A 12,716-nucleotide genomic window follows, 5' to 3' on the forward strand; every position below is an offset into this window, starting at 1 on the left:
AAATAAAAAAACCCTCCAAAATATATGAACTGCTAAAGAAAGGCACTTGACATTATATTATCTTAAATCAATCATACAGCCAGATGTAATGTCGTAAGCTTGTATTACTTGGGAGTACCTGGGAGGCTGAGATAGGATTGAAGGGTCTTGGCCAGCCTCAGCAACTTGGTGAGGCCCTCCACAACTTAGTGAAACCTGCTTCAAAATAAAAAATAAAACAGGGCTGGGGAAAGTAGCTCAGAGGTAGAATGCCCCTGGGTTCAATCCTCAGTACCAAAAATAAAAATAATAAATAAATCTTGTAGATAAAAGCTTGAAAGCATGAATCTGTTAAACCAGCCTGCAGTTTCCTTCCTGTATCCCAGTCATGTGATCCCTGAAACCGCCAGGTAAAATCTGAGCAATGGCTTTGGGCTATATTTTGCATTATTTTGCTAAAATTCTGATTTGGCTCTATGCTAATTTTTTTGAGCTAAGCTTGTGAAATCTCTTCTGTATTTCATAGTTGCATTAAAAACATGATCCATGTATTTCCCAGAGAAAAGATGTTACAAATAAAGATGAATTTTAGATTCACAGCATTAAGAAGTATTGCTGGGAGACAGAAAAGTAAACGCTTTGGAGAATATTTATTGATGTTAACTCAGGAATGAATAAAGGCTTGCTCTTCACTAGCCACGAGAAAGCCAGATGTGGTGGTACGCACTTGTCATCCCAGTACTTGAGTCTGAGACAGTAAGATCACGGGTTCAAGGCCAACCTCAGCAACTTAGCAAGGCCTTTTTTTTTTTTTTTTTTTTTTTAAAGGTGTTATGGATATCGTTTGGAGGTAGAATGCCCCTGGGTTCAATCCCAGTACTAAGCCAAACCAAACAAAATATAAGGACCCCAGTCTAGCTGCTTATATTCTAAAACAAAGGCAATGCATCCCAGCCTAATGTGTGGATTCAAAATGTCAGTGCCTTTGAACTGGTGCACTAGAGAGAATTTGAAGAATTGAGAACATTCTCAGATATAGGATCTAACCTTCTGGCAGATGGACCATCTTGGGCATTTTCTTTCCCTGCGGATTCATGTGGACGGATGTTTGGGTGTGTAGGTTTTACAAATGTTCTTCTCAACCAAAACTGAAACAAAGAGATGCTATTATGAAACTTAGAGATGCTATTGCCCTGAAATTGTTTTTGCACCTGCAAAAACAACTGTCTTCCTAAAACCAACCACTTTCATGGTATGGGCCCTTGTATGTAAGAGGGCTATTTCTCCAGCAAGTGAATGTAAGGGGTTAACTGAGCAGTGATTGCACAATCCTGGACAATACATTCCACAGAGCCAGCAGTCTCTGTCTGAACATATTTGTAAAGCAGATAGGGAGAAACTGACCAAATCTCCAAAGGGCAGCTTGCTCAGAGAAACAAAGCACACATACTGCTTTTCTTCTGAAGAAGTTTGGTCAAAGGATTCCAGAATGTGCTCTTGCCAGAGTATGTGAACCCTGAAAATAAATGGCCTGCATCTCGATCCTTCCACAGCAGGACCCAGGTTCTTGGACAGACTTAACATTTTTGCTAAAACTGGTCATTAGGCCTGGCCACTTCCTTCCTTCCAGGCACTATTTTCAGAAGTGGAGAAACAGTGCCTCTGCACCTGTTGTCAGTGTGGCCGCAGAAGAAAACCTCTACACAACATTCATTTGTCCTCATAGCAGGGCCAGCAATGTCTGAGCCCAGGCAAAGGTGGGTGCCAGTGCCCATGGGGCTGGCAGGGGCCCACAGGCCAGGCAGCCGCAGGAGGGAACATCTCGCCCACTCTCCTCCTACATTTCCTAAATCTGCAGACAGCAGAGCTTCCCTCTCCAGATCTGTAGCTGCCCTCATTGCTAAAGGGGCATAACAGGATCAAAGCTCTGTCCTTTTTAAATTTAGTTATTTAATATATTTTATGTTACTGGAAATTGAACCCAGAGGTGTTCTACTACCAGCTCTATTTTATTTTGAAATAGGGTCTTGCTAAATTGCTGAGGGTCTCAGATCTGTAATCCTGCCTTAGCCTTCCAAGTACTAGGATTACAGGTGTGTGCCACTACACCCAGCCAGCTCTGCCCTCTTCTCACTGAGGGTGGAGGATTCAGGGGAAGTGATCCTGCAAGCCTAATGGGTACCTGATCTTGTTTCACCTGCTGAGGCAGGAATGTGATTGAGACACCGCCTCAAGAGGCTTCCAGTCCTGAGGAAGGCCCGCAGACACTAATGATGCCCTCAGGGAGCTGGACACAGAGGGGACCTGCTCCCAGTTCCTCTGGCAGGTCAGGCTCTTGTCTCGCGGGTCTGGGCCTCCTGGCTCTGGGAATGTCATAGGATGGAGTTTCAGAATGAGGTAAGTAGTGATCATCACCAGCTGAAAATCAGCTTCTGCCTCCATTCTCTTTCCAAACCAAAACTGGCACTGAGACCTTGGATACATGACCTCTGCTGTGCCGGGAACCGGTCTTGGCTATGTTCGCCAGCCTTCTTTCTCCTAGCTTTTTGTTTCTCCAGTAGGAATTTGGCAGAAAAGTGGAGTTCTTATTCACCTTTTATCTGGGTCTGTTTGTTCAAAGCTAGAATAACACGGGAGCTTTTAAAGCCTAATACATTCAACACTTGAAGAATGGCCTCTAGCAACTGGAGAGTCTAATGTTCCATCTTTCAGATTTAGGGGCAGGAGGCCATTTGGGGCTTACACTTTTTTCATTCACATGCAAAATACTTCTGAAAGCACAAATTTGAACACTCAGAGTCCTGAAACCAAATCACTAATGTTCCTCATTCCTAGAATTTCTGTCTCAGTAGTGGTGACAAAATAGTGTAGTACACTTTGCATCTGGGAGAAAAAAAGGGTATTATCTCGGGGTTGTTTGTGTTGTTTTTTGCAGCACTGGGGATGGAACCCAGGGGCATTCTTCCTCTGAGCTACATTCCCAGCCCTATTTTTGAAACAGGGTCTCACTGAGTTGCAAAGGGCCTAAGTGAGGCTGTCCGTGAACCTTGATACCTTGATGTCCAAAGAATTTGTATTTCTTATCCATGTATATTTCCACTCTCTGCTCTCTCTCCCTCTCCCTCTCTTTCCCTCTCTCTCTCTCTTTCTCTCTCCCCCTCTGAGCTACACCCCCAGTCCTAATTTTTTAGTCTCTTTATTTATTTTATTTTTATTTATTTATATATATTTTTGTGGTACTGAGGGTGGAACCCAGGGACTTTTTTTTTTTTTTTTTTTTTTTACCTCTGGGCTATCCTCCCTGACCTATTTTATACTTTATTTGGAAACAGGGTCTCACTAAGTTGCTGAGAGCCTCACTCAGTAGCTGAGGCTGGCTTCGAACCTGTGAGATCCTCTTATCTCAGCCTCCCAAGCGCTGGGATTACAAGCATGTGCCACCATGCCCGGCCTATAAATATATTTAAATAGACCAAACACCGCCTTTGGCAGTTATTTCATCTAAACATGAAAAAAACGTTATGGTTGAGTATGGATTTACTTGCAAATGGTGTTCTGGAAGCCTTTTGAGTTAAGGTGTGTTGTGTACACTGGGCTCTCGCAGCCTTAGGGCCGGGCGGAAGTACCTATCTCTGTATTCACAGTCCACAGCTGTACTATGAACTCTGTTATCAAGGTAGTGACCAACGTACTGGCTACAAAGAATGGAAAAAATTGTTCCGGGGCAGTTTATTTAACTTGCTGTTTAAATACACACACACTCGTGTGTGCATGCATGCATGTGTACATGCGCACGCGCACGCGCACACGCACACGCACACACACACACACAGCCAAACCCATCATAAAACACTATCATCTCACACAGGTGCCAACTAAAATGAAGCATGGGTCCCCAGTACTTCCTCTAAGTGACAACAGGATCTGATCTGGAGTCCCTGAGATGACCCAGTCTCACTTACTTTCCTTCCTCATGGCTATACTAGGCATTGTGATTCACTTATTTTCCTATACTACTAGCAAGTATCACTTAGAAACAATACAGCCTCACTGATTAATATTTTAAGCACGATTCTGTCTTTTCTGGACTTATTGGTCATGAAGCTTTAAGGCTTAAATTGTGTGTCTCCAAATCTTGAGTTTTCATCCACCTGCCGAGGTGCGGGCTGCCTGGGTAGCAGCATAGAGGCAATGGTATGGGATGGGGGCCCAGAGAACTAAGGACAAAGGACACAAGCTGCACGCTCATTGTGTGGCAGAAAGAGGAAAGGGGCAGAGAAAGAGCTACCTCAGACCCTTTGATCACCAGGCTACGAGTCTGCAGGGCCAGCTTCTATTAGTGTTATCTTAAAAAAAAAAAAAAACAGGATGACTGAACATCAGAAGTTTGATATAAGGTAGAAACACCTAAACTCGCCTGCCTAGGACCTTATGACTCCTCCTTTCACCAAGGAATCAACATAAACACCTTCCGCAAAGGTGCTGCTCACAGAAGCAAGCAAGCACCGTGCAACCCAACCAGTAACGCACTTTGGTTGGCTTCTGTTCAGGGTGGATAACTTTATAACTGCTAATGATATCTGCAACCACACATGCAGAGATAGGCAGAAAATCAGCCCTTTGTCCTTTCATAAATAGAAGCCTTTTCAAATATTAACCAAGCAATCTCCTCACCAACCCAGAGATGGCAGGGAGGCAGCTAGGCTGGAGAGTTAGGATGGTGGCTTTGTCAAGGGCAGGCCTACACCTTGAAATACCTAATGGATGATGGAGACTGGTGCTCTTGGTCACACTGCTCAGTGCAGAAGATCTAAGGCCCCGGGTCTTAGAAGAGTGACTAATGAGGTCAGAACCCAACGACTATTTCTGGTTATTAAAAATGTCTTATCCATGCACCCAATATGGGATATAAACAAAACTTCAATGACATGTATAAACCTATAGGAGAGAACAGAAAAAAAAAAAAAAAAAAAAAAAAACCAGAAGTGGGTGGAATCTGCTCCCAGTAGCATACAACAGTGGAGTATTCCCCTGGACTCCTGTGTGGTCACACCAGCTGTGGGCTCTACTCCCACCCCTGACTCTCACTGCCCAGGTGACCTGAGGAAAGCCAATTTCATTTCAGGTTTCTATTTCCTCATATGAAACAGAGATGCATCCCTATTATGATTACAACTGTAATGAACAAAGAAGGTAACTCATGTGGAACATGCAGTCTGAGGCCCAGCAGTGTGGGCAGTCCATAGAAGAAGACAAATTTTTAGCCTTATAATAGGGGCCTTCCAGGGTTGTTTGTGGTTGGCTAAGAAAAAAATTGGGGTCTCCAAGAAAAAAATGATACTTTGTCGGCCCTGTCCCATGACTGTACTCTAGACAGACACAAAGCCAAGAGTGATAACCCGTGAAAAATGTAACTATATATCATATTCATTTATTATCAATCCACAGGATAATTTGATTGCTACATGAGCTCATAAAAGCTTTTATCACCTTTACAAAATTAAAAAAAATGTGCCACAAGGATGTAATAACTGCTGATAAACAAGAAAAGGAATCTTAAAATTATAAATTTGCTGTAGAAAAGATAAAAAACAATTATATTTTATTTAGAATTTTTTTTTACCTTGAATAAAATATTCCCCTGTATAAAAAATAAAAAAGCTTGCTCTGGTTAGAATTAGAGTATTTTTGTCTTCAAATCTGGGAATTTGCATAATATTTCCATGATAGTTTTCCTTTGTACCGCGTGGCATTCAAGCATAGCAGATTAGAAAGATTTTTTTTCAAGCAGTCTTAAAATGGGACATCTGTGGAGAAGTTCATTTTCTTCTCCTCCACGATGTGGAAAACACAGCCTCTGAGGGGTGGAGAGGAAGGAAAGGAAAGGAAGGGGAGGGGCGGGCACGGGAGGCGGGTTATTTATGGGCAGAAGAGGGCGTTGAATGTGTTGTGGAATAGAGCAAGATCACAAGAAGGCCTATCGTAAGTGCTTTAAGATAAGGTGCAAAAGCAGACCGCAATGTTGCTAGTACTGCCCTATGTACATATTCACAAGAATAAAAAATTCCAGCTAGTTCACATTTTCTCGTCGTTCTGAGGCATCCACTGCACCATGCTGGCCTTGACCGTAGGCAATGCAGCACCTCCACTGCCTGTCTGGCTGTTGGTCCTTGAACTTGAGGGAGTAGCCCTGGAGATCCAGCGGGCTCTAGAGACACGAGTCTACCAAGGGGCTGGAGTCCTGAGTTAAAAAGAAGCTCCAGTACTGGAGTTGGACACAGCAATCAATGTTCTATTGTCAAGGCTTTTTCCCTTAGATTTGTCTAAAGTAGGTGTCAGAGAGAAAAATAAAATACAAACAAACAACAACACAAAGCCAAGAAATCCCAACAACCACCAGGGCGAGTTGAAGGCTTAACAGCTCTTGACACGGGCCTGGGTGATATCTGACGTCTTCTTGATGACGCTGGCCCGGGTCTCCCGGTCTGGCCGACTGCTGCTGGGCGCTGGGGTCACAGAAGGGGCGAGGGGGAGGTCTGAGAACGGAGGCCAGGAGCTGTTGTAAGGCACCGGACAGTTCTCCTCCTTGATGGTGACCTGCAGATCGGGCTTGTTGGAAGTGACGAAGGTCGCCATGCTGGGCAGCAGATAAGTGCTCCGTGTCCCCATGTTGCTGAGGTACTGTTTGCCTTCAATGTTCCTCTTCCGCCAGTGCGGTCTCCCCTTGCAAAGAGAACAAGCAAGATATGTATGTTCTTTTCCTTCTAACTGAGCAGCTCTTTAAAAACGTAGCACTGAGGCTGGACATGGTGGCCCACGCCTATAATCCTAATTTCTTGGAAGGCTCCTGGAAACAGGAGGATCACAAGTTTGAGGCTGGCCTGGGCAACTTAGCAAGACCTTGTCTCACAGTAAAAATTTTAAAAGGGGCTGGGGTGTAGCTCCATGGTAGAATACTTGCCTAGCTTACATGAGGTCTTGGGTTCCAGCCTCAGTTCTCATGAGTTTGAACTAAATTTTTTAAGAAAGGTGGAATGAACAAAAGCTTAGCGACTCTATGTCTTTCAACTGAAATCTATGCCCAGCTATTCATACCAAAGCTATTCATATTCAAAAGGGGAAGAGAAGTGGTTTCTCTTCCCCTTTTCAATCACTCCCCATTTGCTATGCCCTGAAACTTTGGCCAAGAATATTCTATGAAGGCAGGGATAAGGGGGGCAGTTGGCTTCTGGCTTCCCCATGCTCTGACCACCCAGGCAGACCACTGGAGGGCTTCAGGCCATGATGGACAGTTTGTCATGGTGACTCGGTTCCTCGGTGCTGGCCCAGTTAGAGCTCTGAGTCAACCTGTATTTTCAGAGGAAGGAAAATGAGGAACTTAGGAAGAGACAGTGAATGTCCCTTGAATGTTTTCAAAGGGGTGCAGCTTAGCGATCCAGTGTGTTCATCAAACAGCTGGCCTCAAGTTTGGCTCCATTCAGAGAAGACTGCCTTCTGACCTTGAAGAAGCTAGGCTGACGTGAATGTGGGCACCTACCATCTTCTCAGAACGCCCGTGCATCACTTAATTGTGTTGAGTACGCTGGGAAATGACGAATTCAAGCAACAGCTAGCTTGTCCCTCTCTCCCTCACCCACCTCGCTCTCTTCCTCTTACCCCCCTTTTTCTTTCCATCCACACTATGGCCATTTCCTGCTATTATGTGAGCCCCACCTATAGGAGGGAAGTCAGGAAGTGGGAGGCAGACAGACTGGTAATCCAGCGTGGATGCACACACCAGCAAGGTCACAGACCTGAGGGGACCAGAGTACGCGTGGAGATCATTTTGCTTAGCTCTTTCTGATATTTACTTCTAGCCATTGCTTTTGGCTGGCCAGGAAAGTCTATTTTTGCTGGCAAATTGGGATGTTTACAGTGATAAGATTATCAACATTTCCTGTCCTCAACTTCAATTTCCTCTTCCTGCTGTCATGGCCTCTTTTCAAAATCCAGAAGTGTGGTATATTTTAGGTTATGTATATTTCTCTCTCTCTCTCTCTCTCTCTCTCTCACACACACACACACACACACACACACACACACACACACACACACGAAGTAGGCTTACCTCTGTGCTTTCCTCGTCACTGGGCACGCTATCGGTAGTTTCGCTTTCTGTTCACAGAGAGAAAAACACAGGACCATCATTCCTGTCACTCAAGCTGTTTTGAGGCTCAGGCAGGATAAAAAGAAATGGGGAACATAACTCCTCATCTCCCTCCCCTTGGCAAGGTCAAACACTTCTATGTGGGAGATGCTGGAGTAAGGTTTTGGGTTTGGGTACTAGGGATTAAACACAGGGGCATTCTACCTCTGAGCTACACTCCCAGCCCTATTTTATTTTTTTGTTTTGTTTTGTTTTTGTGGTACTGGGGGTGGAACCCAGAGGCTTTCTACCTCTAGGCTACACTCTCAGACCTATTTTCTATTTTATTTGGAAACAGGGTCTCACTAAGTTGCTGAGAGCCTCACTAAGTAGCTGAGGCTGGCTTCGAACCTGTGCGATCCTCCTGTCTCAGCCTCCCAAGCGCAGGGATTACAAGCGTGCGCCACCACGCCCGGCTCCAGCCCTATTTTATTTTTTGCTTTGAAAGAGGGTCTCACTAAGTTGCAGAGAGCCTTGCTAAGTTGCTGAGGCTGGCCTCAAGGGAACCTGAGATCCTCCCGTCTCAGCCTCTTAAGTACTGGGATTCCAGTCATGCTTCACCAAGTCAGTTCACAGGGAGCTTTAGTTCTCTCACTTGGGCCCCCAAGAGTGGGTTCCAGTTAGGGGGAGGCTCATTTTCCAGAAGCCAGGCTGTGTTCACAGGCTCCACGGGGCGTTGTCCCTGTGGCACCCCTGCATCCCTACACCTCTCTCAATGTCCCACACTGGTCCCTCCTCCAATCATGTCAATTATGACATGGAAGTCCCAATTCCTCATTCCCACCCTTCTCAGATCCTCCTTTATCTCCCATCTCCTTAGTACTTTTATCTTGGATTTCTAGGGTGATGGGTTCCACCTGGGTGGACAAATGCTAGCTAGGGTGGCCCCCAAGATCCTCACCTGGCCTTCATTTTCTCGGGGACTCCTCTTTTTAGTGTGTATGAGACCTGGGAGTTGTTTTTAAGCAACAGAATATAAAAATGATGGAATCTAAGTATTGCATGTCCTATTTTGAGGAGACTCCCTTGCTTGCTGGCCACACTGGGAAGATTCCCACGGAAAAGGACTTGGGGCTACTTCAAGGATCTTGGCTCAAAAACCTGTGAGGAAGGAACTGTGAGCTTGGAATTGACCCTTTTCTTCCTGTAAGCCTCAAATGAGACAGCCGCTCTAGCCAACACCTTGACTGCAGGCTAGCGCGACTCTGCTGCGGAGGAGGAGCACCTCGCCAGGTCTAGGCTGGCAGAGCAGCCGTGAGATGGCTCCAGCCCAGACCAAGTTCATCCGGCCACCTGAGCACTAGCCACAGACGAGGCTGTCTGTGAATTAAAGCTGAAGAGCACATGGCCACCCCATGCCACAGGTGCATTCCTTAAACAGCAAGCACACCAGGGGCCCCACGGGGGCATTCTCCTGTTTCTCAGCCACTGTTCTCCACTGGCTTTGCACAGGCCTGGGTGCTTGCTAAGGGAGGGCCGGAAGCAGTTAAAGGACAGGCTTCCACCCTGCTCCAGCTGAGGCATCCCCAGCTGGGAGCCACGGCTGCCCCGAGAAGGGCTCAGCCTCCTCCACAGAGAGCTAAGCCAGGAAGACCAAGCGAGAGCACCAGGCAGGGGCTTCCAGGCAGAAACAAATGAACACAACAGGTAAGGCAGCCGCTCTCCAAACCACGCCCCAGGCTCGTTCATCTGAGGAGGCAGGATGGCCACTTCCTGAGAAGGAAAATGAGGAACAGAGATGTTGAGCAACTCGCCAAAGTCGCAGACTGAGTCAGCAAGAGGAGAAAGCAAAACTGTGCTTTTGATTCTAGGGGCCCACTCGGAGCACTGCAGCTCCGCTTCCCCGGCTCCGCCTAGGCCAAACGTCAGGATCCCCTCCCATTTCCATGCTTAGCTTTGTCTGTGCTCTTGGGCCAAGGTTTCCCTTCCTCCCACACATGCCAAGCCCCCTTCAGGCCTGAAGACCCTCCAGAAATGCCTTGGTCTTCCCTTGCCGACCCCTTCAAGTAAAAACTAACATATGCCAACAGGCCTGGAATCCCAGTACTTGGGAGGCTGAGACAAGAAGATCACAGGTTCGAGGTCAGCCTCACCAACTTAGGGAGGCCCTCCACAATTTAGTGAGACCCTGTCTCAAAATAAAAAATAAAGCCGGGCATGGTGGTGCATGTGTGTAATCCCAGCATCTGGGAGTCTGAGACTGGAGGACCGCAGTTCATGGACAGCCTCAGCTACTTATTGAGGCCCTCCGCAACTTAAGTTGCAACTTCGTGAGACCCTGTTTCAAAATAAAGACCAAAAAAAAAAAAAAAAAAAAAAAAAAAAAAAAAAAGGCCACAGAGCACGCTTTGAAGGTTGGTGATTTGAAAAGGAGCCTTTGACATCAAATTTCTGGGACCCTACCAAGCCCAAGTTGCATTTGTTAGAGGGTATGGTAAGTCAGATCCTAGGTTAAGACTCCTAGGTGAGGCCTTGCACAGACTATGAGTGAGCAGAATGCTGATTCTCACAAAGTGCCCAGTTTTCAGCTTCAGGGAAAGAGTTACAGATAAGAAAAAGATGACACGTGTTCTGAACTTGATTTCAGCTGCACAAATGCTGGTTGAAGAGCATCACTGTTAAATTAAGACCAACTGCTTCTGAAGCAGTGCTGAAGACTGTGCATTAGCAAACTGAGGCTATGGCTTGGATCAATGTCTCAAGGGCTCCTGGGTGGAAGGCTTGGTCCCAGATGACGGCCACAGTAGGAGGCAGTGAGGCTTTAGGAGATGGGTGGGGCCCTGTAGGAGGAGGTGAGCCCTCGGGGGTGTGTCCTCGCAGGGGACCCAGGATCCTCCCCCTTGACTTCCTGGCGGGCTCACCAGGTGCTCTCTCTATAGTGTTCCCTCTGGCCACAGGCCCACAGCAGCAGGACCAAGTAACCATGGACTGAAACTCCATTTATTTATGAACTCGAATAAATCTTTTCTCTTTTTAAAATTGTTTATCTCAGATATTTTGTCACGGTGATAGAAAGCTAATACATATTTTTATTATTTAAAAAAAAACATAAAACTGTCTTTGAAGCCGGGCATGGTGGTACATGCTTGTAATCGCAGTACTTGGGAGGCTGAGACAGGAGGATTGCAGGTTCTCAGCCAGTCTCAACTACTTAGTGAGGCCCTCCGGAACTCAGTGAGACTCTGCTTCAAAATAAAGAATAAAGCCAGGCCTTGTGGTGCACGATTGTAATCCCCGCACTTGGGAGGCAGAGACAGGAGGATCGTGCAGGTTCTAAGCCAACCGTGCTGGCTTAAGAGACCCTGTTTCCAAATAAAAATATTAAAAAAATAGGTCTGGGAGTGTAGCCCAGAGATAGAAGGGTTTCCAGGAACCCCAGTACCACCAAAAAAAAAAAAAAAAAAAAAAAGAATAAGAAAATAGAACTAGGAGTATAGCTCAGAGGCAGAATGCCCCTGGGCTCCATCCCCAGTTATTGCAAAATACATACATACATACATACATACATACATACACAAAAACAAAACTGGCTTTTAGTGTCTTCAGCCTAGGTGATAGACATGCCTGAGGCTCAACCTGAGGACCCCAGACCCTCCTTTCCAGGATCCTGAACAGTTGGCTCAAAGTGCTCATTTTCTCTGTTCTCTTGGTTTTACTCTACCATTACTACTTTCAAGGTGACTTCTTATATGAAAAATGAATTCACTACAACGGCTGCTTCCAGATCAATGTTGCTGCCTAAATTTCAACACACATTATTTCATTTTCCCTTTTGATTGGTTTGGATTTTTTTTAACTTCAAAAACAATGGAATAAAAAAACAGAGTTGCTTCACAAGCAGAGTCTAAATAAACTGAAAGTAATTACGCAGTAATAACAGGACATGAGTAATGCCTTTAACCTTTCTGTTCTATTTTTCTGAAAGCAGCTGGGTAAGAGGGGAGAGAGCAATTTGTGTCAGAGGATCTCAAAGGTTCTTCAAGAGCAGCAGTTCTAAAATGGTGCTAGTCTTAACCTAACACCTCCCTGAGAATACGTATTGCCAAACCAAGTCAGGAATATCGTGGGAGAGATGGATTGTATACTTTATGTATTGCATTTTTACACTATATGAGGAGACAGAAAGGAGGAGATAGAAAGGAAATAGGCGGATAGGGAAAAGGCCTCGGTAGAAAAAGTTAATTTCCTGAGTTTCCTGAGGGGTGACAAATACCTGAAATTCCAAAGGCTCAGAGATAAGAAGGACCAGAGCTTCACAAAGCCATTGGTTTACTAATCAACAAACCCAGGAGCCCAAACCCAAGAGCAAGTCTCTCACTTCTGCTGAAAGGAGATTCTTCAAACACTTGCAAATACCCTATGCAAATCCTGAGAGCTGCTTCCCCGAATTCCCAAAGTCACCCTAACCAAAAGAGGACTCGCAATCGGTCAGGCCTTTGCCTTAGTTGGATGGCAAATTGGGGTTTTTTCCTTCTTGTGACCCCCTCCCCTTTTGGGGAGCTGTTCTCTCTCTCGCAGGTCATGTTAGCCCTGAGAGAAGGCAGAGTGCAAC

The 12,716-nt window shown here is 45.7% G+C and overlaps 1 protein-coding gene across 1 annotated transcript in view; it reads right to left on the bottom strand.

Annotated features, from left to right (window-relative positions):
* Nucleotides 1-6,393: 6,393 nt before the first annotated feature.
* Nucleotides 6,394-12,716, bottom strand: part of IRF2 (interferon regulatory factor 2) — a gene marked incomplete at both ends in the record, with an annotated part of 97,149 nt that continues 90,826 nt past the window's right edge. The window contains 2 exons of the mRNA XM_080710733.1: nucleotides 6,394-6,702; nucleotides 8,087-8,133. Of these exons, the coding sequence (XP_080566859.1) occupies nucleotides 6,394-6,702; nucleotides 8,087-8,133 (356 nt within the window). The remainder of the gene's footprint in view (nucleotides 6,703-8,086; nucleotides 8,134-12,716) is intronic.

The sequence above is a fragment of the Muscardinus avellanarius genome (assembly GCF_963383645.1).
Source record: "Muscardinus avellanarius genome assembly, chromosome: 14".
Taxonomy (NCBI): domain Eukaryota; kingdom Metazoa; phylum Chordata; class Mammalia; order Rodentia; family Gliridae; genus Muscardinus; species Muscardinus avellanarius.